Raw genomic sequence first — 27,836 nt, 5'->3', positions numbered from 1 at the left:
TGGCTCCATATTATCCATGCCGTTTATAATGTTATTTCATTACAAACTATTGTCATTTCATCTTTGTTTTATTTTAAAGAATGAAATAAAAAAAATGAAGATCCTTCCAATCTTTTCATAATGATAAATAGAATAAAGTGCATTTTATATTCTGTAATTTGTTAAATGTCTGTAGTAAGTTTAGTTGTTCGTAAACTATTTTGTTATGTAAATCATTTTAGGTTCAATAAACTGGAATAGAATAGTACATATATTCAAAAATAACTGCAGAATAAAGCAAAAACATTTTGGTTTGGTGATCACCTTGTAAGTAATCCTAGGAATAAAGAGAAATATATTTATTAACAGCATTTAAAAATAATCTTTTTACGAGAACAGTTTTCATAATTGGATACTACACATCCAAATGCAGAGAATAATTTTTGTCTTATAGTTATGTTATTCAAAGTGAGGGAATTAAATTATTGGGTATTGATGTGGATCATATAACCTTCCACATATCTTCAAAAAATGAGTGCTTTCACAGCTGTGCCATAAGTGCTATAGGCAACAGTTATGGTTTTAACTCATTATTACCCAGGATGGAAAACAAATCTGGTGAATTATACAAGATTCCATTTGTTGAATATATTGGAATGAGCTTAGTAAAGCAATATTGTGCTTTAGAATTATATAACCTGTCTTTATACAAGGTTTATAATTTTGATATATCAAACACCTTGTTTCCTCTAAGGATTTTCATGGTACTATTATTCCATTATACGATGAAGACTAATATTGCATTTATTCATTTCAGTGACTCCAATACCAGAGATATCACCTATGGTGGAGAACAAAGCTGGCGATGCTGTATCTGCTATGTGTCAGGAACTCTCTGCCGGACTGTCTCTCCTCTCAAACTTCTCTGATCCATTTGCAAATTCACCGGAGAGCGGCTCACCAACACAAAACTCATATACCACAACAGTTGCGACAAGCTATACTAATGTAGCGAGCACTGAGATTACTAGTCAGCAAGTGATAGCACCAATATCTCAAGGAGGTATGATTTCTGTTTATATAACTCGTGATTTAGTTACAAGAAGAGATGGGATCGTACAAAAGAAATTTTGTGTTATGCAGATACAGTAAAGTATACATATTTGCAGATAATTTTAAAGAATTCTGATCGAAAGTGTTTAAGGAAAATATTGATATCACATAGTTTCCTCAGTATAAATTGAACTTATTTGTTGGTAAGGCATTTTTACGTGTATTTATTTGAGGTTAACAAAGTTGATTTTGATATTGTTCATATTTCATAAATTTGGTAAACTCTCTTTGTGAGCCCCTTAAGGATTTGAACTGAGTATACTGTGTATATTATTTGAAATTATATCGTATGTGCAGTGGATGCTTTTTATTTGTGGTTTTCATCACAATAGTTCAAACAGAATTTGTTAAGAGATTATAGACAGTAGCATTTTGAGTAATATGAATATGAATTATCATACAATACTTTGCAGTCGATAACATTTATTTTACCTGTTATGAGGAATATTCATTATCTACCAATGGAATCTTCATTGAAATAGTTTGAAAAGTTAAGATGAGGTATCAAGTGGAGTAGTGACTCTTTAATGGGATGCTATGTAGCTAAACAGATGGATTGGACTCTATATCGTATGTTCACAGACTAGCTCAACTACAATAGGATTAGAACTGAGCCATAGTGTTCAGTTGATTTTTGAAGTCCTGCAAGAAATGCAACTCTGCTTAGATACAGATTTGAAAAATGTTATATGTGAGTGGCAGATTCATTGTCTTTGTGTCAAATCTTCCAAGTAATTTTAGAAAAATATTATGTAAAGGAGCCCTGGGCTTTATTGTATCTAGCTGTCCAACCATTTTTATAAATTTTGGAGGGTTTTTTAGTGCTTTTCTTCAAGATAATGGCACGCAATAATAATGAAGATGATTAGTTTTCATCGAATAGCTATTTTGAAACTGACAGTGTTGAAGAAGGTAAATCTTATATCACATTTACTTTGTTACCTAACTTCAATGTGAGGTATCACTTGCAGTTTGCCTGTACAATATACTACTCTATTGAAGATGTTACTAGAGGCTCAGTGCTGTGTACCGTAAGCCTCCCAGTTGCCTTGCTTTCTTCTGTATTGCTTTTTATCTACTTACTTTAAAATTTCCCAACCCAGCATTCCAGGTTTATTAACTTTATCCTACTCTAGTTTTAATCTCTCATGTGAGGACACATTGGTTTCGCCGTCCATATGAGAACATAATACGTATAGAAATACTACCAAGTCTCTTGGTTGAACTTCCTTGTAATAGTCATACAGTGTTGGCTTTTGTTATTTATTTGAGTTCACGTTGTTTGTTTCAGTGTTATTGCCTTCTGTTGATCCGATCAGAGAAGAAATCCCTTGGGTTGCTCCAACCATAAATGGACAGGAAACCGGCACTATTACTAGCACTACAACGGAAAGTGGGTTTTCAAGAGGGGAAGAATGGCTATCGCAGATCAACTCTCAGTCAGCAACTATCACAAATGGAACTACCACACCACCGTTGGTGTAAGTGTTAATATTGTTATGTTTTGTTCCATTTTTTTATTTCATTTTGGTGACATTCACAGGTAATATAATGCCAGCGTTAAGCAAAGAATAGTGAATTCTTATAGACCTCAAAATTTGTAAAAATCAGTACACCATGAATATCCGACCCATGAATATTAGTCTTGGTTTTAATCCTTAAATTTGATATATTTGTGATTTTGGAAGAGTAATCAGCAACCATTTTTGCATAGCCATTCACAGTTAAATAATGAAGTCATCTGTTAATAGCTGCCTTATACCAAAGGCAGTGTAACCATTAAAATAGGAGAATTAATTTGATGAACTCTGTTTATAGATTGAATTTTTGTGACACAATATGACTGCATAATAGGTAGACAGAAATTAAGAATTATTAATGAATTTATGTTTGTGAGGTTTATACATATAATTACCTTATATGTATAAAGTAATTATACATATGTATAAAGCTGCAATGTGGTGTGATTTATTTTCTTCACAGAAATCAAGAAGGAAACACGGCTGTTCTCAGCCGTCGCAATCCCCCTCTGAGTCAGTTGAGATCGTCATCTTTAGGAGCCACACCAAATTCATCGCCCCATTATCCTTCTACATGCAGTACAAGGGATCCAATGAGTTCATCTTGGACGACTTCAAATGGGACAGGTGGAGGTCCTGTGACAGCAAATTTGATAGGAGTGACGACAAATTCTACATCCACTGGACCTGGTGACCCGTTTGATGCCGAATGGGCAGCGCTTGCTACACGAAATGCAAATCCAAATAATCCTTTCCTGCCAAATACTGTCACTAAGGCATTTGAGGTACAAATGTGAATGTAAGGATTGTAGAGATTTTTAAGGTATTACAAAAGTTGAAATTGATTTGTATATGTTTGATATGATCAAAATAACTTACTGTACTTATTTTACAAAATGTGATTGTTAACAGTACATCATATAAGGTTATTTTATTGATTTTATCCAAGACTCATTTTAACGGTGCATAAGTGGTCTCCTAGTTACTGCTCGAAAGAAGAAGGCAATAGTTATTTAGGTGAGGGAAGGTTCAACTACTGCATGAATAAGGCAGGTATATTTTCTTAAAAAGAATAGATATTTATATATGTGCATTTTATGGCCTTATGCCTAACTTCATGCATTATAAGACTAGCAGTTTGGCAATGATGATGTTACAGTCTTGTTGAGGAAAATGGCCAAATAAAAAGTTTATTGTTGCTGTACTTAAAGTTTAGGGACTGAACTCTGTTCAGGAAGGATATTTATTGTGCTAGCAAATGCATATTTCTATTTTTTACTGTACTTAAGATGCAGAAAAATGTTTTCTGAAATTTTAGATGATGCTAACCAACAAAAGATGTACTTATATGTATCGATAACCTTAGAAAATAATCTTCATCAATTTACTCACATGAAAATAATTAATTGATGTTCATATTCATAGTACTATATGCACAGGTTATGAGTAAGTAATAGGTGTGTGATATGCCACATAGCATATTACGTAGCAGTGTGCATGGATATATATATATATATAATATATGTATAAGATATAGAAATATATGTATGAGCATATGTTTTATATGTATCTTTTATATATATGTATATATATGTATGTTTGTGTGTATGTATGTATATAGTATATATCATATCATATATATATACATTTGCAGTATCATATTGGTAATGCAAATATTCAAGTGTTATTTTTAGAATGTCTTTTGATGGGTTTATAGTAATGAACATTTTTTTAAATTATATTTTTCTTTTCTCTTTTAAAATAGTAATGTCAGACTCCTATTGTTATAATAGCAATGTCTGACAACTGTTGTAAGTTTATGACCAGAGAATCTGGTAATGCTGTGGTCCTCTTATGGCGATTGTGCAAATTTGTTCTTCAAAATTGTTGAAATATTTTTCTAATGTTGCTTCTCATTAAGACGCTGTTTTGTACCATAGTCTTTGGGATGGTGTGTAGTATGATCATCTGGTAACTGTATCATAGTTTTTCAGTTTTCTTGACAAGTCTATTTTCCCTTTCCACTCTTGTACAAGAATTGAGGGAGAATGCTCCTGAAGTTTGCTGGTTGATCTCTAGTGCATTTTGGTGTTTTGCATATCTTCATGTTAGCCCATGGGAATAATATGCATTACTGATAAAGACAGGATGCTCATCATGGTGCACCAATGATTGAAAAAACTCCATGGAAGGCACTGTTCATCATTCTGTGCTGGAGACTAGCCCAAATCATTAGGATAGTACTCCTTTAAATTCTTGAAGGTTCATTCCATATTTATAAGAAAAGTAGCATTTATTTCATTCCATTTCAAGAAAATTTTGTAAACTATTTTCACTATTCAGTTATATTCCTGGTTAGAATTGTCTTATGAGTCAATTGTCTTATGAGTCATGTCATTTGTATGGCTGAGTTATGGAAGCATAAATGATTTTAATATATCTGTAGATTATATTTTTCTCTCCTTTAGTGCTTAATAAGTTTTGAAGTCTAGTGTTGGTTCCTCATAACGATTTAAGGTGTATGATAGTTCAGAAAATGTATAATGATATTGTGGATGTCAGCTGGTAGATTGATACACAGATGCGCCATATTATATGGTGGTGTTGATTGCTTGAAGCTGTAAATTATTTTGTACTTTCTTTTAGCAGTTATTCATGAAGTAAACAAATTTCTGATAGTTCTGCTTTTCTCTGCAGTAATAGTATCTCGTAATTTTTTTTAAGATAGGGAAAGGGATTGGGGAGATAAACTTTGCCTTAATCATCATATTTCATTAATATTTTTTGTAACTATTTACATCATAATGGTAAAGAAACATAAATGCTGCAGTACAGTACATCATATTATCATTTTAACTATTATTGTGGATTACTATGCATTTGTACATAGGCCAAGGTTTTGTGCTAAGCAAAATAAGGAAATATGAATGATTATTCTTAAGGCCTGATTAGTCACTAATCACTAAGTAGAATGAAATCAGGATTTATCAGTAGACACTGTCTTGACTCATACATTCCAAGTATAGGGCGCTGAAGTGCAGCCATATCTCACACTTATGGATGTATTTCCAGTCTCCTGAAAATTGTTAAAAAGGCATAAATCTGTTTTAGTTTCTGTTAGTTATGCTTCTCAGGATTTAGTTACTGGTAGCACACAGAGCAGTAATTTTTTATATTCACAGTGAACATGAATACAAATTGTACACAAGCCTTCGAAATTGTTGAAACTGAGTTTTCCAACATATTTTACCTTTTTGAATTCAGTTACCCATAATCCTATTCTCTATTAGGCTAGATAAATTCTGAGGACAGAAAGCAGTTTCTTGAGGTGTAAAGATTTAGATAGGATGTACTTTAATAGAATTTTTATAGATAGTTTATCCATACCACTAAGCTAAAATTATTGGAAAATTTTTATATATCCATTTTGGAAGCTCGTTCTTTCACCCTTTGACCAGGAGCTCACATCTTAGGTAAATGGAGTCCTAACATCACCTTGAATACAAAGGTTAATCAAAGCTATGCTGTTGCTTTATGTAAGACAATGTCATTTACCGTTGGGCACTGGATTGAATTAAAAGTTTCAAAGTTTGCTATTAATTGGGTCATTTGTTTGAAATAATAGTAATGGCTAGAATCCAGGGATTGCAAGATTTTTGTTACTTTTACTCAAGATCCACATCCAGTTTCACATTTGTATCATTGTTATTAGTTTAACCAACTCGAAATCAAGCTTCTGAACTTCACATGGTGTTACTACTATGTATTGTGTAATCAATATGTTGAATAATGTTTTAAAATCATGAGTAATAGTTGCTTGCTGCAGTTTGTCATAGTATTACATTTTCTATTTTACTGCTAATACTTGGGTAAATGTTCTGGGTCTCTTTTTCTCTACCTTACACCTTTATTATTGTCTGTGGATTTCTTTAGGTGTAATGATTCAAATCAGATATGCTACCTATCCTTGTTTCAGTATGCAAGTTATTAGTGCAGCAAATAACTATGCCTTGCTCATTTAAGCTAGAATTTACTTAATCCTTTTATAATGTAATCAGCAGTTGCAGATTATTTTTTAGTGAAATAAAAAAATTGAAATTACTCTTTGGTGAGGAAGGAAACACTATAAAGTTTTCTTGGCAGTTTTGCTATATGATAGATCATTTTTTGTCTTCATCTTACTGCAGTCCTTTTAATTTTTTATCAGCTAACAACATTCTGTTGCCTAGAAGTTCTTTTGTTTTATTAATCTTTCTTCGACTAATTCACATACATGTATAGGTAAATTGTCCTCTCTACCTGGAGAGAAGTAAATCATATACATTTTCAGTACAGAGAGGTAAGAAGAAAAAGATTTCTGTATCACCAGTGCTTAGGGAAGTAACTGTTACTTTTGTTGAATGCCTCAGGCCAGTTCTATAATTTGCCATTTAATTTTGTACTCAGATTGTACTCCTTGCTAATAATAGTAACAAATAATAGTGACATTAATTGACTTGGGTAGATATAAATATTTCATTAGTAAAAAGTAAAAAGTCTTGACACTGTAAGGCAAGCATTTCCCGACAAAGCATAGGTGCCAAGAGATGGGAAACGGAATGCAGTGATTAATTTGTCAGTAATTTATAAAAACAAATATGAAGATTCTCTAAACTGACCTTATCAAAGGAACATTGGCCCTTAGAACTGGGTTGACCCATTGAAAAATTGTTTTGTCAGTTCCTGATTAACCCACCTGTCCAGTTAATTAAAATGCTCAATTTACAATTGTGGTTAAACTATTTAATGATGATTAACACAGCTTTATTTTAAATTGTATCTTTTCAAATAATATAACAGTAAGAAAAGAATTAGATGACTTCGATCAATGAACAATGTTTTTAAAGAATATAGCTTACTGCAAATTTTCTTGTTTTAAATAATACAGCTTATTGCAATATTGAAGAAAATTTATGGTTATTTCATATTTGGCCCTTTCCCATCAAGACACTTTATTTGAAAATGTATACAATAGATAGATAGTCATTGTAGGTATTTTTGGATGATAGTGTTTATTTGAAGAATTCAACTGACTGATATCATTTAAGTCTCTCAGACTGGATGATACAACAGTTAGTATAGGCACAGAAGTAAAAGCGCAGCACTTATTCCACACTTTTACAGTAGTAGTTGCATCACTGACTCAGATGCTAAAAGTTTTTGTGTAGTTCATGGCTCCTGAAATGTAACATTTTGAGATATCTTAGAAATTCACATTTTGACACGCAGACACTAGTTGCAGAATACTCTCAATACAAGCATCACACACAGCTGTACATTACTGGCAGAGCAGTTAAAAGTAGAGGTCCAAGTTTTGATAATAAAGGGTTCGGGTACTTTGAAGTGATGGGAAGCACTTGAAAGGAGAAGTTACATAGTACTCAAAACTTAGATTTTTATTTCATGGCTAGGAACTATGTAGTAAACGTCAAATCTTGACAAAAGGTTGATTTGGCCCGTTGAGTGGGCAATTAATCTCAAAAGTTGCTCTTTATTTCTGTAGATATACCATACCCCAATTGTGATGGTTTTCTATACATGAGCATAATTTTCTTTGAAAACTAGGAAGAGAATCGATGTGGAATGCCTGTGGTATTTTGTACTGACACAATAAATTAAGAACAGGTAAAGCTGTCACTTGCAATGCACAGGTTAAAAGCTAATTTAAATGCAAAGTTGATTGTTAAAGAAGCCCTTAACAGTAAAACTGCCTTAATTTCTCTTACACGTAGATGATAAACGTTTGTTTACTTTTTTTTTTTTTTTTTTTTTTTTTTACAGTGAAGGGTATGATACAGTATAGTTCCATCGTAATTTTTAAATTACAATTTGGGGAATGTTGGTTATTATGTGCCAGAAAGTTCCCTTGTGCCAGCTTTCACAGAAACAAGTGGTTTTAGATATGATGATTCACTGAGTTTATTAGTGTCTTGCGTAAACGTCTTGTAGGAATGAACATTTCATATAAGGATTTATCCATAGATGATAAAGCATTATGGTTGCATATTTGATACACTATATATTTCAATCAACATAAAATATATTCATTATTTTCATTCAATTTGGAAGGTTGCATAATTGATAATGTAGTTGTTACTTGAAATGTATGTTTTTAAAGTTGTAATTTAAGACTCCAGTTTTTTCTAAAATCAAAAGTTATAAAAGTTCCACTGCATTACTGTGTACAAACATGCTTTTTACAAATGCTTTTTATGGGTGGGCTCAGAGCTTCTTTATTTTTTTGTAAACCTGCTTTGCTTTTTAGCTCAGATTGCTTATTCTACGAAGTAGATTCAGCCCTGTTGAATGTGACACACGAGTTAGATTCAGTTTTAGTGAATGTGGTGCACACACAAAGTTTATAGGTAAATGATGCACTTTGTAAATGGAATGTCTGTATTAGTATGAACAATAGCAGGGATTTTTAGCAGTTACCTTTGGTGTTTTGGTCCTTAGCTAAATTCAAAATTTGGATTTAATCATATATTCCCAGTACTCTTTATGTGAAATGTTAGGCATAATAGATTTAGTTGAAGTCTAAAAGGGGGAGCTAGTAGATTCTGTCCAAGGAAATTTAAAGAATCAACTCTTACAAGTTCTGTATACTACTGTTCCCCCTTGGAAGTTTGTTGTGCTTCTCAAAAAAATAATGATTACCTCTTAAATTGCAATTTACACTCAAACATTCATGTTCTCTTGAGAAGAGTAAAAGAGTAAGTGATGATGATACGAGTGTATAGTTTTTGCAGTGCTGCCACATATCTTCCAGTGAGTCGTCAGAACTGGAGTTCTAGAAATGGTGCAGCAGTCTGTAGCCTGTCAATAAGCTTTGCAAAGCTTCTCGAGTTCTTTCAGGTGACACAAATAGGTTCATTATTTTAATTTAGTAGTTCACTAACATATTATGATATTGATACTGATTAGTTAAGATCCTGTGGCAATTGATGTAACAGTATTTTATGCTTTAAGTCCTTGGTTCATTTTGATTTGGAACAGTTTAGCTATGTTTATTCATTAAATGTATAGACAGACTATTAAATTCATTTTTGACTACTACAGTACAGTAATAGTTTTTGAGGAAACTGTCCACTGCATTGGAATTCACTCAAAGTCCTGTATTTGTATATATTCCATTCTCTATACCCTGTTCTTGTTATTCTGAGTGATGTTGATTCTTATAGTTCCAAATATAAATATATAATACTTGTCAGTTTCAGAATATATTTTTATATGTTTCAATATGCTCAAAGTTTTAAATACACTATAGTCTTAAATTAATTTCATATTTTTTGGTTTTGTGGGACCGATGTCATGGTCTTATTTTAGAGAGAGAGCTGCCACCTGCATCAGTGAGCCACTCGGGGCAAGAATCACGTTGCATGGAGTTTGAAAGCTGATGCATTTATGGTATGACTGTAGTTGGATGTTTTATTTTGGTGTTTTTATGATTGCTTATAATGAATTTTTCATCGAGAATTAGGCAATGTTATTTTCATGTTCGATTTCATGGGATTTATTTGCAATGTTTAAAATAGGAGAAGTTATCAGCTTGTGCAAAGGGGATCTGATTTATTTACTTATTAAATAAATGTAAACTGAATTGTTCTAGTTTGGCTTAGAGTACTTTCACTATGGTCTCCACAAATTTGACTAAACATAATCTTCACAAGATGCCAATTTCTGTATAAATGAAGTGCGTGCTCTCTTTAATGTAATAGCAGGGTCTTGTTCCCCTTTATGCCTGCTAATGATGCTACTGAAAACCCAAGTGTTGTATTCATGTAAGGGTTTTGCTGTCTTTAGTAGATCACTACATTCCTTTGTTATTTCTGTGATAGATCTGGCATAATTGACCCCATTATCTTGACTGTGTTATGTACTGTGCAGTATAAAGAAGAGTCTTGAACCTGCATCTTACAGAAAACTACTTTGATCATGTTTAAAATGAGTTTTTTTAAATGTTGATGTTGAGACCTAAGAAATGAATTGAAGGGTTCATATATTAATCAGATACTGGAGAACTGTCTTGATTGTGCGTACAAGTATTTGTACTCATAATTAACTCACCTTACATGGTGCACTTAATACTTTAAAATAATACTAAGCCATTCAATTCATCATCAAAATTTATTTTCCGTGAAGATGTCAGTTGTTAAATATACTATAGAAAATGCAACATAGAGAATATTACATGCAGCACAGGCAGATATTAGAATTTTAATTTCTTACCTGTTTTGTATGTATATATTGCCAGTGACTGTAACCTCAAGTGGACATTTTGAACAGTTTTGAAAACTGTAGATAACATAATTTTTGTACATAGATTTGAAGAAAAATTAATCAGTGTTTGTGATTGAGTTTTACCTTTATTGCCTATATTCTGGTCAAATCTTTTTGTTTGGCTGTGATTTTCTTTTTACACTGTTTCAATGGTACTGAATGGCCCCAGCAGTGGGCTATCTGGCCCAAATTTCCTGCGTTCATCAATATAAAATCTTTAATTGCAAAAATGTGCTTCAAGACAGAAAAAAAGAAGCCTTGATAAGACAAATATAGGTAGCAAGACCCATTTATGTGATCTGCAACTGCAGTTCATGTAATATTCCATAACTGTGTTCTTAAATGTACAGCCGAGACCTTACATAAATGTTGAGGTTTTAGACAAAATATAGAAATGTGATAGTTTATTTTGGGTATCAACATTGTTTTTAAGCCTTTCATAAACTATAGTTAATCCTTTTTAAAGTAACTGTGGTGGCCCAATATTTGTTTAAAACAACAGGGGACTGAATGAGATTCAAGGGAGGAAATGCCCTAAAATGACAAATTTTAAATCGATTTGTATTTTTCATAATTATCAAACCTTTCATCTTAATATAAGGGGGAGAGCTTGCAAACCCATGAATCATCTAAGTTTCCCAAGCCTCAGAGAAAATGGCCTGGGGGTGGTAACAGCAGTTGTTCTTGTTTACTGCCTGCCTTGGATTTAGATCCCCAGTCTACTTATAGGTGTAGATCTAACGACAGTAGTGTATGTAACCCATGTTCAGTGTTTTGTTTGGTCTCCTAAGTAATGGAATAAGAGAGATAGGAAATTGGCGACACCATCTTGGGAAGGCTTTGTGCCTCCAATGGCAGCGAGCGCATCCATTCCTTGTTCTGACTGTTCGCTACCAAAATCTCTCGCTGCTGCTGCTTCTCTTGAAAATTTTCTCCCTCGCTTTCTTCTGCTGCTTCACCCTTTGATTTGGCTTTCGGGGGGAGGAGGCAGCTCTCCCCTTGTCCAGTCTTTTCAGGAGGGGATGCGCAGAAGTTGACTGAGTATTGGGAGTCTTTAGGCCTACCAGGAGTACCAACCCTTTCCGGCCTATTGTCTCACTGCATGTCCTCTCTCATCCCATCTTCAGTTTCTGACATCATCTCATCTTACAATGGTTCTCCCTGTGTCGGTCTCCAGAGTGACAGTTTCGGTGGCTTCTTGGCTGTTAATGACTCGCGCTGCTCATTTCCATCAACTTCCATCCATGTGCCTTCTACGTTTGCACCTTCCGACTCCTTCGTTCAGACTATTTTCAATAGAGTCGAAAGTAATTTATGAAGAAGTTCGATCGTACAAAAATTCCTGTAATCTGTCATGAGCCAACATAGATCCCCATCCTCATCTTTGGCTTTTCTGTCCATCCCTGTCAGACTTTGGAGTAAGAGGGACTTCATAGCCCCTTCACATAAGAGGTTACGCGAATCCTCTTCAGAGTTGTTCCTCTTCTCCTGCTGCTGTTGTGTCCATCCAGTCACACCCATGCCAAAACCATGTTTCTAAAGCTGCTACAAGTCTTGTTCCTTCTCAGATCCATTCTTCTGTCAAGGCACGAATGTGTTCCATTCTTCTGTCAAGGCTCATGTATGCGTTCCATTCTTCCATCAAGGCACGTCTTCCTTCTGCCGTGTCCAATGTTCCACACGCAGTTCCTGACTCCTGTGCTGCAGTACTTACGGACAGAGATACTTCCTCTAGGATCCCCAAATCTACAGATTGGATTTCTCTTCCTGTTCAAGGTGTGAGCGCTCCTCAAGTCCGTAGGAAGGACAACAAGGCCCCAGTGTAGAAGCTGAAAGTGCAGAATCCCTCTCAGGACTGAGACAGTTCTTGCTTGAGTGTTTTTTTAATACAAAAGTAGTTGGCATTCTGAATAAGGATTAATGCGAATGGATGGAAAGAACCGTAGGAATCTGTTTACAGTACTGCAATATAGGATTTTTTTTAACCATTTCACTGTCTGACATGACTGGATAGAGAAATTTTAGTGTTTGCAGAAATGAGCCTGTATGCTTTTTTCTATCAAAAGAAAAGCTTATGAGGAGAATTGCTATTTAATACTCAATGATGATGTATTGAACCCAAAAACATGGCAAGTTGATGTAGCATTTAAGGCTTTGCAGAAATAATTGTCCAAGGGTACTGAAAATTGTCATAAACTCGATAAATGATTTTACAATGGAAGCTATGGTAAGTTTCAAGTGGAAGCTGGGAGGGAAGTGTAATTTTTGAACTCAGTATTATTGTTATGTATAAAATATGATCTTGCAAGAGAGGCACAAGAAGGGGGTGATAACTAATTTGGTGGTGGAAGGGTACGCAGAAACATTTGTTGCCATCAGGGCATGGCTGGAGTGTAAAGTTAAGAGTTGGAAAAAAAAAGTGGTATGGGAGAAGTGGAAAGAGTAAGGTATTCTATTAAAACAAAAAAATATATGAGGCATGTAAAAGACCTTTACTATTCTTATCTAGCATATTCATTACCTAGTAGTTTAACCAGATCACTGAACTAAATAAATTTAACTCGTACAGCTGGCCACCTCTGGCAGCAAACATAAGAACCTATATAAAAAATTATTATACAAGGAAGTTTCAAAGATATGGTAGAAGTCCAGTGGAAATAACTTACTTCATATTTACCTTCATAATGAAAACAAATTATTATGACCATCATTAATGATTGCAAGTCAAATAATCCAATTTCTTGCTTAGATATGTGGTTACCTCCACCAACACCTTTTGTACTTTCTGAATTCCTGCTTGATCTGTTGTTTATCAAAATTTTCATAGTGATCTTCCAAGTACACAACTTCAAAATAAACCTCATCCACATTCCATCTTAAGTACTTATGTCTCTGCTGCATAGGTAAAACAGGCCTCATACACATCTTTGACTGCTAATTGGATACTACTATTGACCAGTAGCCGTTGCTCATCCTGAAATAGCGTAGCTCCTGAGAAAAGAATCCAAGCTACCCAGATGCAAAACAGTCCAAGGTACAGTCATGTAAGGGATCCCCTCTTCTCTTCTATTCAGAATAACCATGAGGAAATTAACAAAGAATAAGGACTAACAATAACAATAATTTGTCTGACAAAAAGGTGACTTGCCTAAAAATGTTAAGATAAATGCATGGTAACTGCTTTGTCCTGGCAATACAGTAATCCGTAGCTCATCTGCACTCAAGCTATCCATTTACAAACCGATCAAACACGAGAGATCCCCAAACTCTTGCAATTTCTCTGCCACTCAGGAGGGCAGGGACCATTCCCTCCCTGCAACTTGAACCAGACAACTAAGTTGTCAGGAAATACTGAACATCAGGCTTCTTTAAGAAATCAGCTGAGGTAGACATTGCCAACCTGACAAGTTTGGCAAGACACACCTTTGAACCCAAGGTAGCACAGATTATGAAAGAATCCTGGGATACAATGCTCCCTGATCCCCTATGACCTCCACCCTAATCTTGGGATAGAATTGTAAAGACCAACATTGATCAGTTCTAGAATGAGAGGCAACTCACATGCTTAACTTACCTTAAGAAAAGTTTGCCTCACTGTTCGGGCCTCTGGAATACCGGGAAAGGACAGTGCTCCTCCTCTTGACCCCCATAACCTCCCAAATGCTGCCTTCTCACTGATGAGATGCGTAACATGAGCTGTAGACACTTCAATCACACAACAGAAGGATGTATGATTTGAATTGGAGGTTAATATATAGCTTTGATAAATGAGTGCATATATTTTCTAAAGGAAATGGGTTGGCGCAACTGGAATATTTCCTACACAATAAAGCATATTATGATTAATGATAATGTAGAGATTAGTTGTTCACCAAAGAAACTTCATAACTCTACCAGGATGGAACATTTATACTGCATACTTTTCCCACTTGCAACCCATAATCCTACTTCCTACAGTGTGTTACCTTACATTTCCTAAGGTTGCAACTGCTCACTCCATTGATAATATACTTTGAATATTGTATCTGAAGGCCTCTTCACTGTATGTACAATGTCAATAATTCTTCCTTGACTACTGTTTACAAAGCAGGTCCCAATTCCTACATACACTGTACAGAAACTGCAAACTCCACTCATCCATTACGAGCAGTCTTTCAATTCACTCGCTTATACTGTCTCTCTCTCTCTCTCTCTTTGTGTGTGTGTGTGATGAGAGAGAGAGAGAGAGAGAGAGAGAGAATTTACTGCTGCCCTACATTTTTCCTGAAATAAGTAAACGCCATAATTTAATGTTTATCTGTCTTACAGTTATTCTCTCTATTCAAAGACAAAAAATCATCATAATCCTACAATTTCTATCAGCTCAAAATTAATTTTATCATTCATTAAGTACTAATCAAATACAAACTACTGTGACCCAAGGATTTTTTAAAATTTTAAAGTATTAACAATCTTTCTGTTTGTGAGCTGTAGTGAAATCAAACCACCAAACATAACAGTACAAAACTAATTAGTGAAATTACTTATTACCCTAAGGCCCTTGAAAAACCTCTTAACAGCACATACATCACATATCAACCATGGCCCTCATTATCACTGCAACACAAATATTCTTTAAGTTCAGGAAACTACAGTTTGTAACTCTGCAAGATTAAAGTTATAGGAAAAACATTGTATGAAATTCCAAAATAATTAAAATATCTTTTCAATACGCACATTGTTAAAATGACAAATTTTTAATCAATTTGTATTTTTCATAGCTAACAAATCTTAGGTTTTAAAGACAATCAAAGATTGTAAAGCAAGGAATCTGTGGCATCTGGCAACTCGTGCATATACAAAGTGGATATTGGTCACTGACCAGGCTTGGACTCTCGTGATGCACCAGTCTTTCTTCAACCGCCTTGGAGAGTCATCTTTTGCTTTGCTCTCCTCCCCCCAAGCCAGTTTTTTTTTATATCTACGCCTGTGTTTTGATTCATATTTTTTTAGCCCATTAGTTCCGTAGAGGTCAACGTTTTTAGACGGCCTTCCTTGATTCCTGTGCTGACCTTCCACTGGGACAGATGCGAATTGCAGTAGACTAGTGCCTTTTCCTCTGCTTTGTCATCGATTGTGTTATGAGTATGCTGGTCCTTCTCCCAAGAGGATATTGTCCCTTCAGGGATAGAGGACCCAGCTCCTTTTTGTTCTTTAGCATTTTACTTTTTTTATATTGAAGATAATTTGAAAAGGCACCGCAAATTGTCTCCAAAGGAAAGGCATCTGTAATTTACAGATTTCCTAAAATAAGGGTCCTCAAAAAGCTGAAAAATACTGAAATAAAGAAAACTGAATGATTTAAGAGGGTTTGCTAAAAATTACCATTTTTAGGTTACAGCAAATCCCACAGCTTACAACCAGAGGATCTGCAATGGGCAGTTCCACAAATTATACTGAAAACATGCATTACTTGCTGGTATAAGAAAACAAAGCAAAAATTACAAAGTTTCAAAGCTGTAATATTACTTACAGAAAATGTACAGTCTTTATATCACAACATTTCAAAGTATGAACAGTAGCAATATGTTTAAACTGTCCCAGTATATGATGCAACTAAAGCATTTGTTCAAAGCTTAAATCTCCTAAATTTATTTTTATAATTAAGAGATTTCACCAGACCAAATACCTTAGAAACCTGCAATACTGGTAACAGGTCTCTTTTTCAACAGGTTTAATTTTAAAGTGAGTCAATTTCAGTTATCTAAAACAAAGACCTTAAGCAATGATGCCCTCAATCTCAACCACATTCTTTACATTTATTTCAGATACAATATTTAATGGTAAAATGTGACAATCTTCAACAAAACTATTTTAAGCTAACAAAAATCAAGAAAACTAACAAAAATGAAAGCACTTAATAACAATAAAAGTTATATTTTGATTACAGAGTAAAATACACAAGACAACAAAAACATGAAATGTTACATTTCACAATATCCAATTTCACGTTTAATAAAATCTAAACCAAGAATCAACTTCTTGTCATTGGTGATGACAAACACAAAAAGATTGGAAATACTGAAGCTATACATGTTCCATAAGAGATTTTTGAAGATCAACAGTTCTGTGGGTGAGGGTGAGAAAATTTAACAATCATTGGAAGAAGTGACTACAAGAAATTATATATATGTACACAGCATCGAGTTTCATCACCAACAGATGTGGGATAATGCTGCTGTAATCATACAGCGATCGAGCAACATTTAACCGCAGCGGTATTTTTAGCCCATAACCAACAGTCATTTTGTATCACAATTGAAATATGTATCCGAAATAAAAAGCAGCTCTAAAAATAGCTTTGTACAGAGTTCATTTGATATTCTATACATCCTTATTCATTCTTCATTCCTTACATTACAGTACCATCTAGACAACCACATCAATCTTTCCACATCTACTGTTTACTTATATACAGTGTTCTATACCATATGCCTTGGTCTATTGACAACTTTAAAATCCATATTACTTCAGTTACTGTGCGGGTGAGAATGAATTAGGGACGAGAACCCTCGCATGCATTTCATCTATGAGTGGCACTGTGTAAGCCACAACTTCATCCCAACCTGGGTGACGCCATGCGTTTTCTCTGGCTTCTTTCCTTCCTTCAAATGAATCATAACCTATAAAAGATATGAATTCATTAGTTAAAAGATCTTTTCACAAATGGACATTTTAAAGTATCTTCAAGTGAATTGTAAGTGACTCAAGTTCTTCACTCATTTACTCAAAATAACACTTCTCTGTACAAAGAACAGGGAGGAAATTACAAGTAATCCCTTTGCAATGATTAACTTAAAACTGACTGGAAAGTTAAAACAGTAGACATAGAAAAGTAAAAAAAAAAAAAAAAAAAAAACTAAGTATTATAATTCTAGATGACACAAATTGATTGAGTTTTTAGCTCTTCACCTTCCCCCATTTCTTTGCATTGTAATTACCAATAGCACTGCCGTATTACTTTTAATTAGGTCATTTAAACAGCTAAGAAATGTTCTTATGACAGCTTTTGTGCTTCAGGAAGGAGAGGACCCACTCTAAAATGGGATATAGATATAGTACCTTTCTTTAGCCCAACCTTGATACTGTACTATATACACTCAAATTGCACAAATTACTTGGAGCAGAATACCCATGCAATCACGATTTTAAAAGCTGTATAATGTTCTTCAGGTATGATAATCTTACCTATTCAGAATAGTTATGTACTTCACTCAGCCAGAGGATGTAAAGAAATTGGTAAAGGGTGCAAGTTAATGAGTACTGGTCCATAACTATTACCACTGATAATGTATTATCAAAGAAGCTGGTAGAGAGGACAATTTCTGATCTGATTAAGTTAGTAAAATGGGATTAAGATAAGACGGATGACTAGGCTGCCACCAAAGAACCAACTAAAAAGAACCAACAATCTCTGCTCGAGTTGGAATTGGAATATGAAGTTTAAGCTACCTTTTTCATATTACTTTTTTACTTCATTTCTCAGATTTAATGTATTTATTTTTTGGATAATTTCTATTTACCTTCAAAAAATATTTCAGTTTCTGCTTCTCTCTGGGCTTCTTAAACATTGTGTTTACCACCTTAAATCCTTTGTGTCCCCTTCACAAACTGAAAACTATATATCTGCTCCAAGCCTCTCAAGGTCTCCTATTTTATACTTGTTGATTGTGGGACTTTTGCCATCACATCAGGTAACCTTCCCTCATATTCAAGATATTCTAAACTTAACTTGTGGTGCACATACTGACATGTTTACATTCTTTGTAATACCACATCAATCTTTATTATCTTTTTATTAAGGGTTAACTGAATTCATTTAACCTACCTGATTCACATTGGTAATTGTATCTTGGACTGGCAAGCCAACTCCATACGTTCTAGTCTTTCCAACATTCTGATAAGAACTGAGTCTGCACCTGTCCCCAAGTTTCATTATCAAAGCTCTCAAAAATAGAAAAAAAAACCTATGGAGTACTTAAGCTTTTCCTTTATAGACAGATCTATAGTTCAACAATCACTGAAATATCATTCTTGGGTCTGAATTTAAGAAAAAGCATCCAAAGAAATTCATCTTTTAAACAAAATAACTACAAGTGATAGTTTATTTACTTCATATAAATGGAAATTAAGAGTTACACCCTCATTAGATGTTGTACTCTACCATTTTTCATGAGCTTCTTTCATCAGGAAAATTACAGAAGTACTGTCTTGAAAGTCTGACTTACCTACAGCTTATACCAATTATTTCTGCAAGTTAATTTTGTTCATAAATTCCTTAAACTCCTGAATGTGTATACAGCACACACATCCCATGGAAAAATGATCCCCACCCCCAGTATGCCAGGAATGGAAATTAGGTATTTTCTACAAGAACTATGACTATTCCAAATAAGGCCCCCCTTCCATGCTAATATGCCAGAAAAAAATTGGTTCAGAAAAATTTATTCTGTTTGGTAAGACCACTCAGTGTACATTTTCAAACAGAATAAAAGCTGAAAAACCCACCACTAAAATTATATCAGCTGATGTGATTCTATTATCGTTAAGAATTTAATGAAGCCAGAGTCAAGCTGAAAAAGGGTGACCACAAAGATCAGTCTTAAAAGATTATTAGTTGGGGAATCTATAAGATGCTTGACTTGGTGGGAAAAAAGCCAAATAAACTCATGAAATACATAAAATAAAGGAACTTATCTGGCGACTAAGACCTTGCAGCAAGCCACACATGGCAGGCCATAAGTAGTTAACCCGACAAAAGATTTTCTAAGGTAACTAACCCTTCCAAATCAAATGATTATCTTTTGTTCAATCATACATGTATGTTGTACAACAGAGAGGTTGTAAAGCCTTGAAACAACTAGCCATCAGTGACTTGTAGCTCACAATCTCCCTGTAGTACAAGCCTGAAATGAATTAATGATCTCTTTCTAAGATGAAATGCATATTTGAAAAATCTTTGTACAAAAAAGTGTTTTAGCTTATATGTAAAGACTTTAAAAATTAGTGACAGTTAAAAATTAGTACTTCAGTTTTCATAATACTGTATACAAAAAATACCCTTCATATATGTCTTAACTAAAGACATACTTTCTAATGTGGATAACAAAGGTTCTTTTGAAAACACTTGAATTTAACTTACAAAATTTTTAAAGACAGAGACAAGAACAGCCATGCATATAAAGGAAGCAAAAATTGCAATAAAAAGAGCATGCAAGAACACCAAACTCAGAAAGATGAACCTTTCTACATGCTAAATTCTGCCACTGATTCATCCAAACAAGAAGAAGCATGAAAATAAAGAATGCAGCGTACCGTAAAACACTACTATGAATGTAATAATTTTGCATTAAAGTGATAAAAATGTCTTTCCATGACACCACTGAGGTTTACTTTATATCATATAAAAAACATATGTCCTCTTTTGATACGTCAACATTTCAAGTTAATGCACTCTGAACCATAAAAAAGGTACTTCTGTTGCACCACATTGCTCAGGGAGATAATTTTACTTGAATACTACACTGGTGACCAATGTTCAACAAATATACAAGACAAATAAACCTTAAAGAAGTTGAGGTCTGAGCATACACCAGTTTATGGGAGACAATAATGAATTGTAAATAGATAGCCATTAAAGGCATCTTAATAACCGGCATTGTTTCTCTCACAGTCTTCAACAAAGGAGAATGGCAAATGTAAGAATAATCAAAAGATGAAAAAGTAACGATGTTCCTTTTCTCGTATTCAAAATATCTCTACTATTAGTTATTGTTCCAACATGAATACATTATAGAAAACTTTAGCTGCAGTAACTTGCTAAATACAGAAATACAGAGGACCTGCTCATGCCTAGCCCATGCTCTGCCCTCCCACAAGGTGTCATACTTCCTTCCCTATCTCAACAGCAAAACAGTAAGAAGGGATCTAGGCACTAGGTATTGTGATCAGTGGATTGATTGTAACACACCAGGTTGATCTGCAGCCCTATGATCGACATAATACCAGAAGGATGAAACTCCTCCCTGAAGGAAGCAGTGACCAACAACTTGTCCACATAACACACTTATGACCAGCATTCTCTGAATACATGGATCGAGTCGTGCAGGTCAATTACCTGTGTGTCTATGTTTGTGACAAGCTTGCAGACGAGAACAGACTTCAATTGTGCTCTTATTGGTTTGAAGAATGTAATAATTCAACAACTAAGGGAACATAGACAAGTACTACCATATCTAATATTTTTCTACTGCTCTACCTACAGTGAAACATATGGAGTAAGAATTAACTATAAACCATTTAACAACTGCCAGGAAATGAAATTCCAAATCATACTTGACATACAACAATGACAAAAACCATCAAAAAGGGTAATGAAAAAATATAACTATTAACTGCTAAATTTCTCTAAAAAAAAAAAAACTGATATAGCAACAAAACAGAATGAAGATGGGAGAGAAGGGTTTGGACATACCCTGGGAAATGAACCATTTTCATATACTACTGGTTAAAATGAAAACAACAGTAGGTTTGAAGAGTCTCAGACTTTAAGAAAATAAAATACATTATCAAATATAAGATCAGTAGACATTAATGCTGGCTCAAACTGGGAAGCCAACAAGTAACTTTACAAAGTAACAGTTATTATGTTAACTTACTCTATGTTTATTCCTCCTTTACTATAAATTCCAACCCCCCCCCCTCCCCCCAACCCAAATACTTCCTTATGCTAATGGCATACTATAGAGAGCATTGAAGGTTCTTCACAGTGACCTTTTGTCTCCCACCCCACCAACTGGTTTCTGTCTATTTCTTGTCATCCAATCCATTTGTTTTTTTTTCATACTCAACTGTCCAACTTCTTTACCTTGCTCCAGTTCTCAGTTCTCATTTAAGAACAAATCCTTTGAGCAAGCCATTTGAAGGTTTCATAATATGACTAGTTTGTGATAATTATAAACCAAAAATTTTATTTTTTCTGTTAAAACTCATCAAGACAGCAATCTGAAAGTGCAAATAGAAGCATGACACTGTCCTAACATCAGAAGTCTGTCGGACTGCAGGCCAGTTTTATACTTCAACTCCAATGTAAAATCTAATCTGTGCTATTTCATGACCTCTTTTCATATTACACTGGACTGTAAAACCAGTTGATACAGTGCTTTACTTGAGTATTATCAGCAACTAATACAATATACTATGTCGTGAATATATGATGGGGAAGAGCTTAAAAAATCTTAACACATTCATATACCCAATCTTACTTTGTCTTCCAAAACAGTGTGTATAGATCTAAGATGGCTAACAATGAAATCTTGTTTGAAGGAACCCTGCAAGTAAGAGTATTTCATACTACTGCCTTCATCAAAAAGGGGATCCTATACTTAGGTCTTTATTTTTTTTTGCATATTGTTGAATTTAGTAGGATTAGTACTCCTGCTTTTAGAAGACGTTGCATACTCGATTAAAGCCTCTTACATTTCCCTTAGGATAATACTATGATCATTCTAAGTTCATTAGAAAAAGTGTCCCTTTTTAAACCTCATGTACGAAGTATATAGATGTCAAAGATTTTTCTATTCAATTCTCACTGAATTTTTAAGTCTGGTACCTATATAAATTGGCTAAAAAGTTCCTAGTATTGGTTAGTAACAAAAATATGTTTGAATGGATTACTTAGATTTTATGCTTACAATTAGCAACAAACTGCTGGAAATGTTAAATATGGCTTTAACAAAGTTACAATGTCTGAACTGAAATTCTCAACCTACTCAAGATATCTAAAAGAATCCTTCAATTTGGTATAAAAAGTCATCAATACATCAGTGTACCTAGAAATTAAAAGACAGTGGTACTTGATATTTGACTAGTCATCTAGAGAAGACACCATTGAGCTGACAATGGGCTGGGTTAAATGCAAGCAAAAAATTAAGCATTATCTTAGCCAGATCTTACGTTGCTTTGACTTGTACAATGCAGCATGCATTGCTAAAGCATTCAAGCAAGCTGCAACTTCACAGTATTGTCAATATGTATATATTTGTAACACAAAAATGTAAATAAAAAGCATAACTTAATATTAAAATTGGCAGAATGGCAATGGCTTTCTAGACGTTACTTGCATGGTACTGATGTTTGCTACTCTTGTCTTATAAGACTCATATCTACTGATATATGCTAAGGCACTGACATTTTTTGGTAACTTTTAATTGATACTGCACTTGATACACAAATTTAAATCGTATGGGTATATTAACACTATACAGAATCCTAACATAGGATCTAAGACTCATTGTATCTACTAACCTAAGATTACCTTAAACTGAATTTAGTAGAAAAAAAAATTTGAATTAATGTATTTCTTTAGAAGCAAAATTAAATGTACAGGCAAAAAACCTGATGGGGTAAAAATAGAAAACAGAACTGCTTTGAAAACAGGTTTAGTTTCATACTGCAAACCAAGTCGAGATATTTTCCATGAAAAAATTAAGATTTATAACTTTCTTACATATGAGTAAATTATCTTGTTTTTTTGACAGAAATGCTGTAATAATCTTTCTCACTTTGCTTAAATGAAATTCACTTTGCTTAAATTGAACTAAGCTGAAAACTATGGTATACTGTATTCAATAAGGAAATCGCTGTCTTGGAGCACTTACTATGTCTTACAATATAAAAATGTTCAAATTAGTCATATAAACTATAAAAAAAAAATTGCATTTGAACAACAGGTAGAGGCATTACAGGGATGAAAATGTAGCAAAAACTTAATAAAAATAATTATGATTTGAGTAACAACCACATTTTTACTCAAATTATAATTTTGTCATTAAGTTTCTGGCTACGCTTTCTTTGCTATAATGCCTCCATCTGTTGTCAAAATGTAATTGACAGTTTACATGATCAATCTGAACATTTGGATTTGAATAGATAATCCAGAATCGTGGTGACCCAGTTCTTAGTAAAAACTGAATTGTGACAGATTCTAAAAGGGTAATAAATTGTACAGGTCTCTTCGAAAAAGGTGACTTAGAAATTGCATGAAGATCAGGTTTGCAAGTGCACAGGTACTGAACATTCTTGAGATTGTAAAGTAGTTTCAATAAAATTCTTCAACACATGAACTATATAACTGTTTATTTGGTCTTACTTACTTCTTTACTATCCATAAATATGTTGTACAGTAATTGTAAATAAAGTACTTATTGAAAAAATTTACTTTTATTAAAATAAAAAAATCATTCTTCTAATCACGATCCGAAGAATTATTCATCTCTCCTCTTTTGTAGTTATAAATCTTCATGTGCACTATGCTAGAGCAAAATAATTCCATCTTAAATAAAAATAAGCTTGCCTACTTCTCTTGAAAACTGAAGTGAAGATTTACTGAATATATGAAATAAGATTCTATTGGGGGTAATGCATCAAGTGTGTTACACAGTCACTTTCCAAACTTCAAATTTCAGGGATGAAAGCCGACACAAACCCTCTTTCAAAATATCTAAACAAGAAAGTTCAACAATTTTGTTATTAAAAGAGCCTTTCCATTCAAACTTTAATACTATACAGTTTGAAAAAATCTCACCTCCCATAATTAAAAAAATGAATGTTGATTCTCCAGTAAATTACTCAACACATTTTCTTTAGAAGCTTTCCAATTTCACCTTACATATAAAATAACTCAACATCTTTAAATGACGGACTATGCAGTGGTATGGGTAATGCGTGAAACTGCTCTCCCATGCAGCATGCTATTCAACAAATTTAAATTTCTACATCTTTACTGTTCATTCAACTGAAATTTAAAGTTAATAAAAAAAATTCCATGTCTTAATTGCTCATGTTTTAAAATCACACACTACTGCTCCAGGTCAGTTTCTATGTTTAAATTTTTCTCTCTAAGTTACCATAATGTAGTTTATCAATCCTGCCTCCAGTCCAAAACTGAGTTAGACTGCACTGTATATTAAAAAAAAATACATACTTTAATTTGCTACTAGGAACTATGCACTGTAAACAGAACCATAAATTGATAACTTTTCAATTCTGGTCAACATAACTTAATTTCTTATTCCTATATATTACTCTTAAAACGTGTATAAGGTTCCTTACCAATTTTCTTTCAGCAAAGCCACTGACAACAGTGACGTATGGCTAACAAATATGTGCATACCAACTTACTCGAGGTGGTCACGGGGATAAGGTATGTTAATTGGCTGGCCTACTTCGTAGGGCTGAAGGAGTTGGGCAAGAGGATACGAGAGTAGTATTCCTCTATTAGGGGCACAGTGTAGGCAACAACCTCGTCCCAACCAGGTTTACGCCACGCAGACTCTCGGTTCTCCTTACGGTCCGCCATACTCTTGTAGCCTGGACATAGGAGCAGTCCCACATTGCAAAATTAGAGCTTAGGCATGCATAATAAGAAGATATCTTATGCATCAAGGAGAAACCCCCATAAAAAGGAGAAAACAGCACAAAGAACAAAAATGTTAAGAAAAGGGATTGACAAAAAACAAAATAGTCACAATACTAGGCAATGGAAATATACCTCAGTGCAGCACAAAACTTCTACTTAAATTCTTTGAAAATGCCTTGCCTTGTATAGTACCATTTAGCTGAACATTCTTGTTCCTAAATAATGTCAGTTCTGAACAAGGGACAAACCACTGGTTGCCAGTTACATAAGTCATTAAGAAGGTACATATTTACAATATTTACAGTACTGAGATAAGGTATATTTCTGCTAAACTACTACAAATTAAGAGGCCTTCAGCAATTATGGTTTTTGCATTCAGCCTTTACACAGATATGATTAAAAAACTAAAAACTGTGAAATGTCAAAGGCACAAATACAAGAATTTTGAGGAGACACTCTTCTCTTGAAAGCATTATAAGACTAGGTGAAGTATACTATAAAAAGAGCCCTAGTAAAAGACACCCTCTCAAAATAGTAAAAAAACCGATTTCATCATTCCTTAGAACAAAAGCACTGACACATACCATGTAAAAACCTCCTTATCTTAGTAAATAAAAATAAATAAAATATGAGCAAATATGAGTTAGATCACTTAAGCTAAGTTTTAAATGTAAAATTTCAACAGGCAATCTACCACTGTAGTTAAGGGTAGGACTAGTAAAAGTAAGAATCTTTCTCAAAAGCATGCACAGTTCTAATGGGGTCATGCAATGGACCCACCTTCTATCCCACATTATGGCCTAAATCCATCAATTGGATTTGCATTGTAATTCCTTAGAAAACCTTGACAACTTTACCAACACTGAATGCAAATCAGCTATGTGGACATTTTTGAGCCCAATGTAGTTAACATTTTCAATCAATGTTACTTGATACATTCCACATTACTTAAGATTGTTGCTACATATAACTAACCTAATATCATGGAGCTACCCAAAAGATACAAGATTCATAACCCTCCCGACAATTTAAATAATGAATATTTCTCTCCTGTACTTGATGAAAAAAAAAGACTATTTCCCTCTTTTTAGACTAGAAAAATAAATCACCTAGTGTTAATAACCATGTACCTTCAACTACAGCAAGTGATTCTTACAATATGTACTAAAGAAAGTTTCAGTTTCAGAAAATGTTTTGAGTTTTAGTATTGGAAATGTTTTTAAACTTAACAGAATCCCAAGTCTGTCATCCCACCCTATGCTTGCAAAATGAATCTTTAAGAACACACAGTGCAGAATAAAGATACACACTTTCAAACCCATTTTAAAATACATAATTGTTACCTAAACACAACAAACCTATCCAGCACTTGTAATCTTGATTAAAGAAAATAAATAACAGTGGCACTTCCACTTAATGATCTCAAATAAGCAGATTTTGATACTCAGTGGACTTGCCTAGGTCCAATAACAAAATATTCTATACTTACCGGAGAAATCCAGTAAGTATGACAGGGCTATCGAACAAGGTGATCAACTGTGCCCAAGCAAACAATCTCTATTCCTTAGTGGACAACCCACTAGCACGCAAGAGGTATTGGGGAGTGAACAAATGAGCGAATGCATGCAATCAAGGCTTTCCAGTTCCTTCTTGTGAGGATGGATAGTGAGTGAACAACTGAAAGCTCATGTTAACCACAGCTTACCTAGCTGTGCCTGTGAGGGCAGATGGTGCAACCAATGCCTTCGTCTTTGTGTAACAAGACACAATATCCAGTTACTGTGGGACCACCCCATTCTCATTATTTTTACTGATATTACTTAATGTTGCACAGGGTATTCACACTGTAGTGTTAGGATAAACTTCACACTTCCAAAGTGTTTGTTTGCCTTTTGTTCTCTCTACCACTGTCAAATTTTTTCCTTAAAAAAATTGGGGTTGCTTTTGTTCAAAAACAAATATAGTTTTCATTTTCTATACTGTATGGGTTTTGCATCCAGTATTTTACACATCATGTAAGCTAGACAGGTAAAGGTATATAAAACATTTTTTTTTTAAATAATTTACTTTGCAAATGTATCTGAATTTGAATGTCAAAATTTTAAATAACAAAATAATAGTTAGGATAGCCTCTCAAGTCAATTTTATGGAACTGCACTACACTATAAGCTGTGCGAGCTGACCCCTTAACACCTTATTGTCTACGTTATATGGTGTCTTCATTACAAAGGAGAATTTGCATCTATTTTGGTTATGCAAAGGATGAAACAACCAAGTTTTTATAAAGACACACGCTACTACTCCTGAAGGGCAAAACCATCCCAAGTATAGGCACAGATCCAAAACTCCTTTGTCCACAGCATCCTATCACTTCTCTTCCGCAGTTCCTCCAGGTATGTGCACTTCTTCAGGCTTTTCTTTTTCTTTTTGAACTTTCAAAATAGGCA

The 27,836-nt window shown here is 34.0% G+C and overlaps 2 protein-coding genes across 9 annotated transcripts in view; one reads left to right on the top strand and one right to left on the bottom strand.

The window, feature by feature from the left end:
- The window catches only part of LOC135214258 (protein numb-like), a 138,766-nt gene extending 127,758 nt beyond the window's left edge, over positions 1-11,008 (top strand). For all 7 annotated transcript variants that reach the window (XM_064248352.1, XM_064248351.1, XM_064248348.1 and 4 more), the window contains 3 exons: positions 797-1,042; positions 2,384-2,573; positions 3,076-11,008. In XM_064248352.1, the coding sequence (XP_064104422.1) occupies positions 797-1,042; positions 2,384-2,573; positions 3,076-3,409 (770 nt within the window). In that variant the 3' untranslated portion in view covers positions 3,410-11,008. The remainder of the gene's footprint in view (positions 1-796; positions 1,043-2,383; positions 2,574-3,075) is intronic.
- A 5,401-nt stretch (positions 11,009-16,409) lies between these two features.
- Positions 16,410-27,836, bottom strand: part of LOC135214260 (protein NipSnap-like) — a 19,457-nt gene continuing 8,030 nt past the window's right edge. The window contains exons 6-7 of one of the 2 annotated variants that reach the window (XM_064248354.1): positions 25,152-25,340; positions 16,410-17,593 (exon numbers count right to left, since the gene is read on the bottom strand). In XM_064248354.1, coding sequence (XP_064104424.1) covers positions 25,192-25,340 — 149 coding nt within the window. In that variant the 3' untranslated portion in view covers positions 16,410-17,593; positions 25,152-25,191. The remainder of the gene's footprint in view (positions 17,594-25,151; positions 25,341-27,836) is intronic. The other variant, XM_064248355.1, reaches the window with a different exon arrangement.

This window comes from Macrobrachium nipponense, chromosome 45 (genome assembly GCF_015104395.2).
Source record: "Macrobrachium nipponense isolate FS-2020 chromosome 45, ASM1510439v2, whole genome shotgun sequence".
Lineage (NCBI taxonomy): Eukaryota > Metazoa > Arthropoda > Malacostraca > Decapoda > Palaemonidae > Macrobrachium > Macrobrachium nipponense.
Note: the sequence above shows the minus strand (reverse complement) of the source record. Positions and strands in the feature narration are given on the sequence as shown.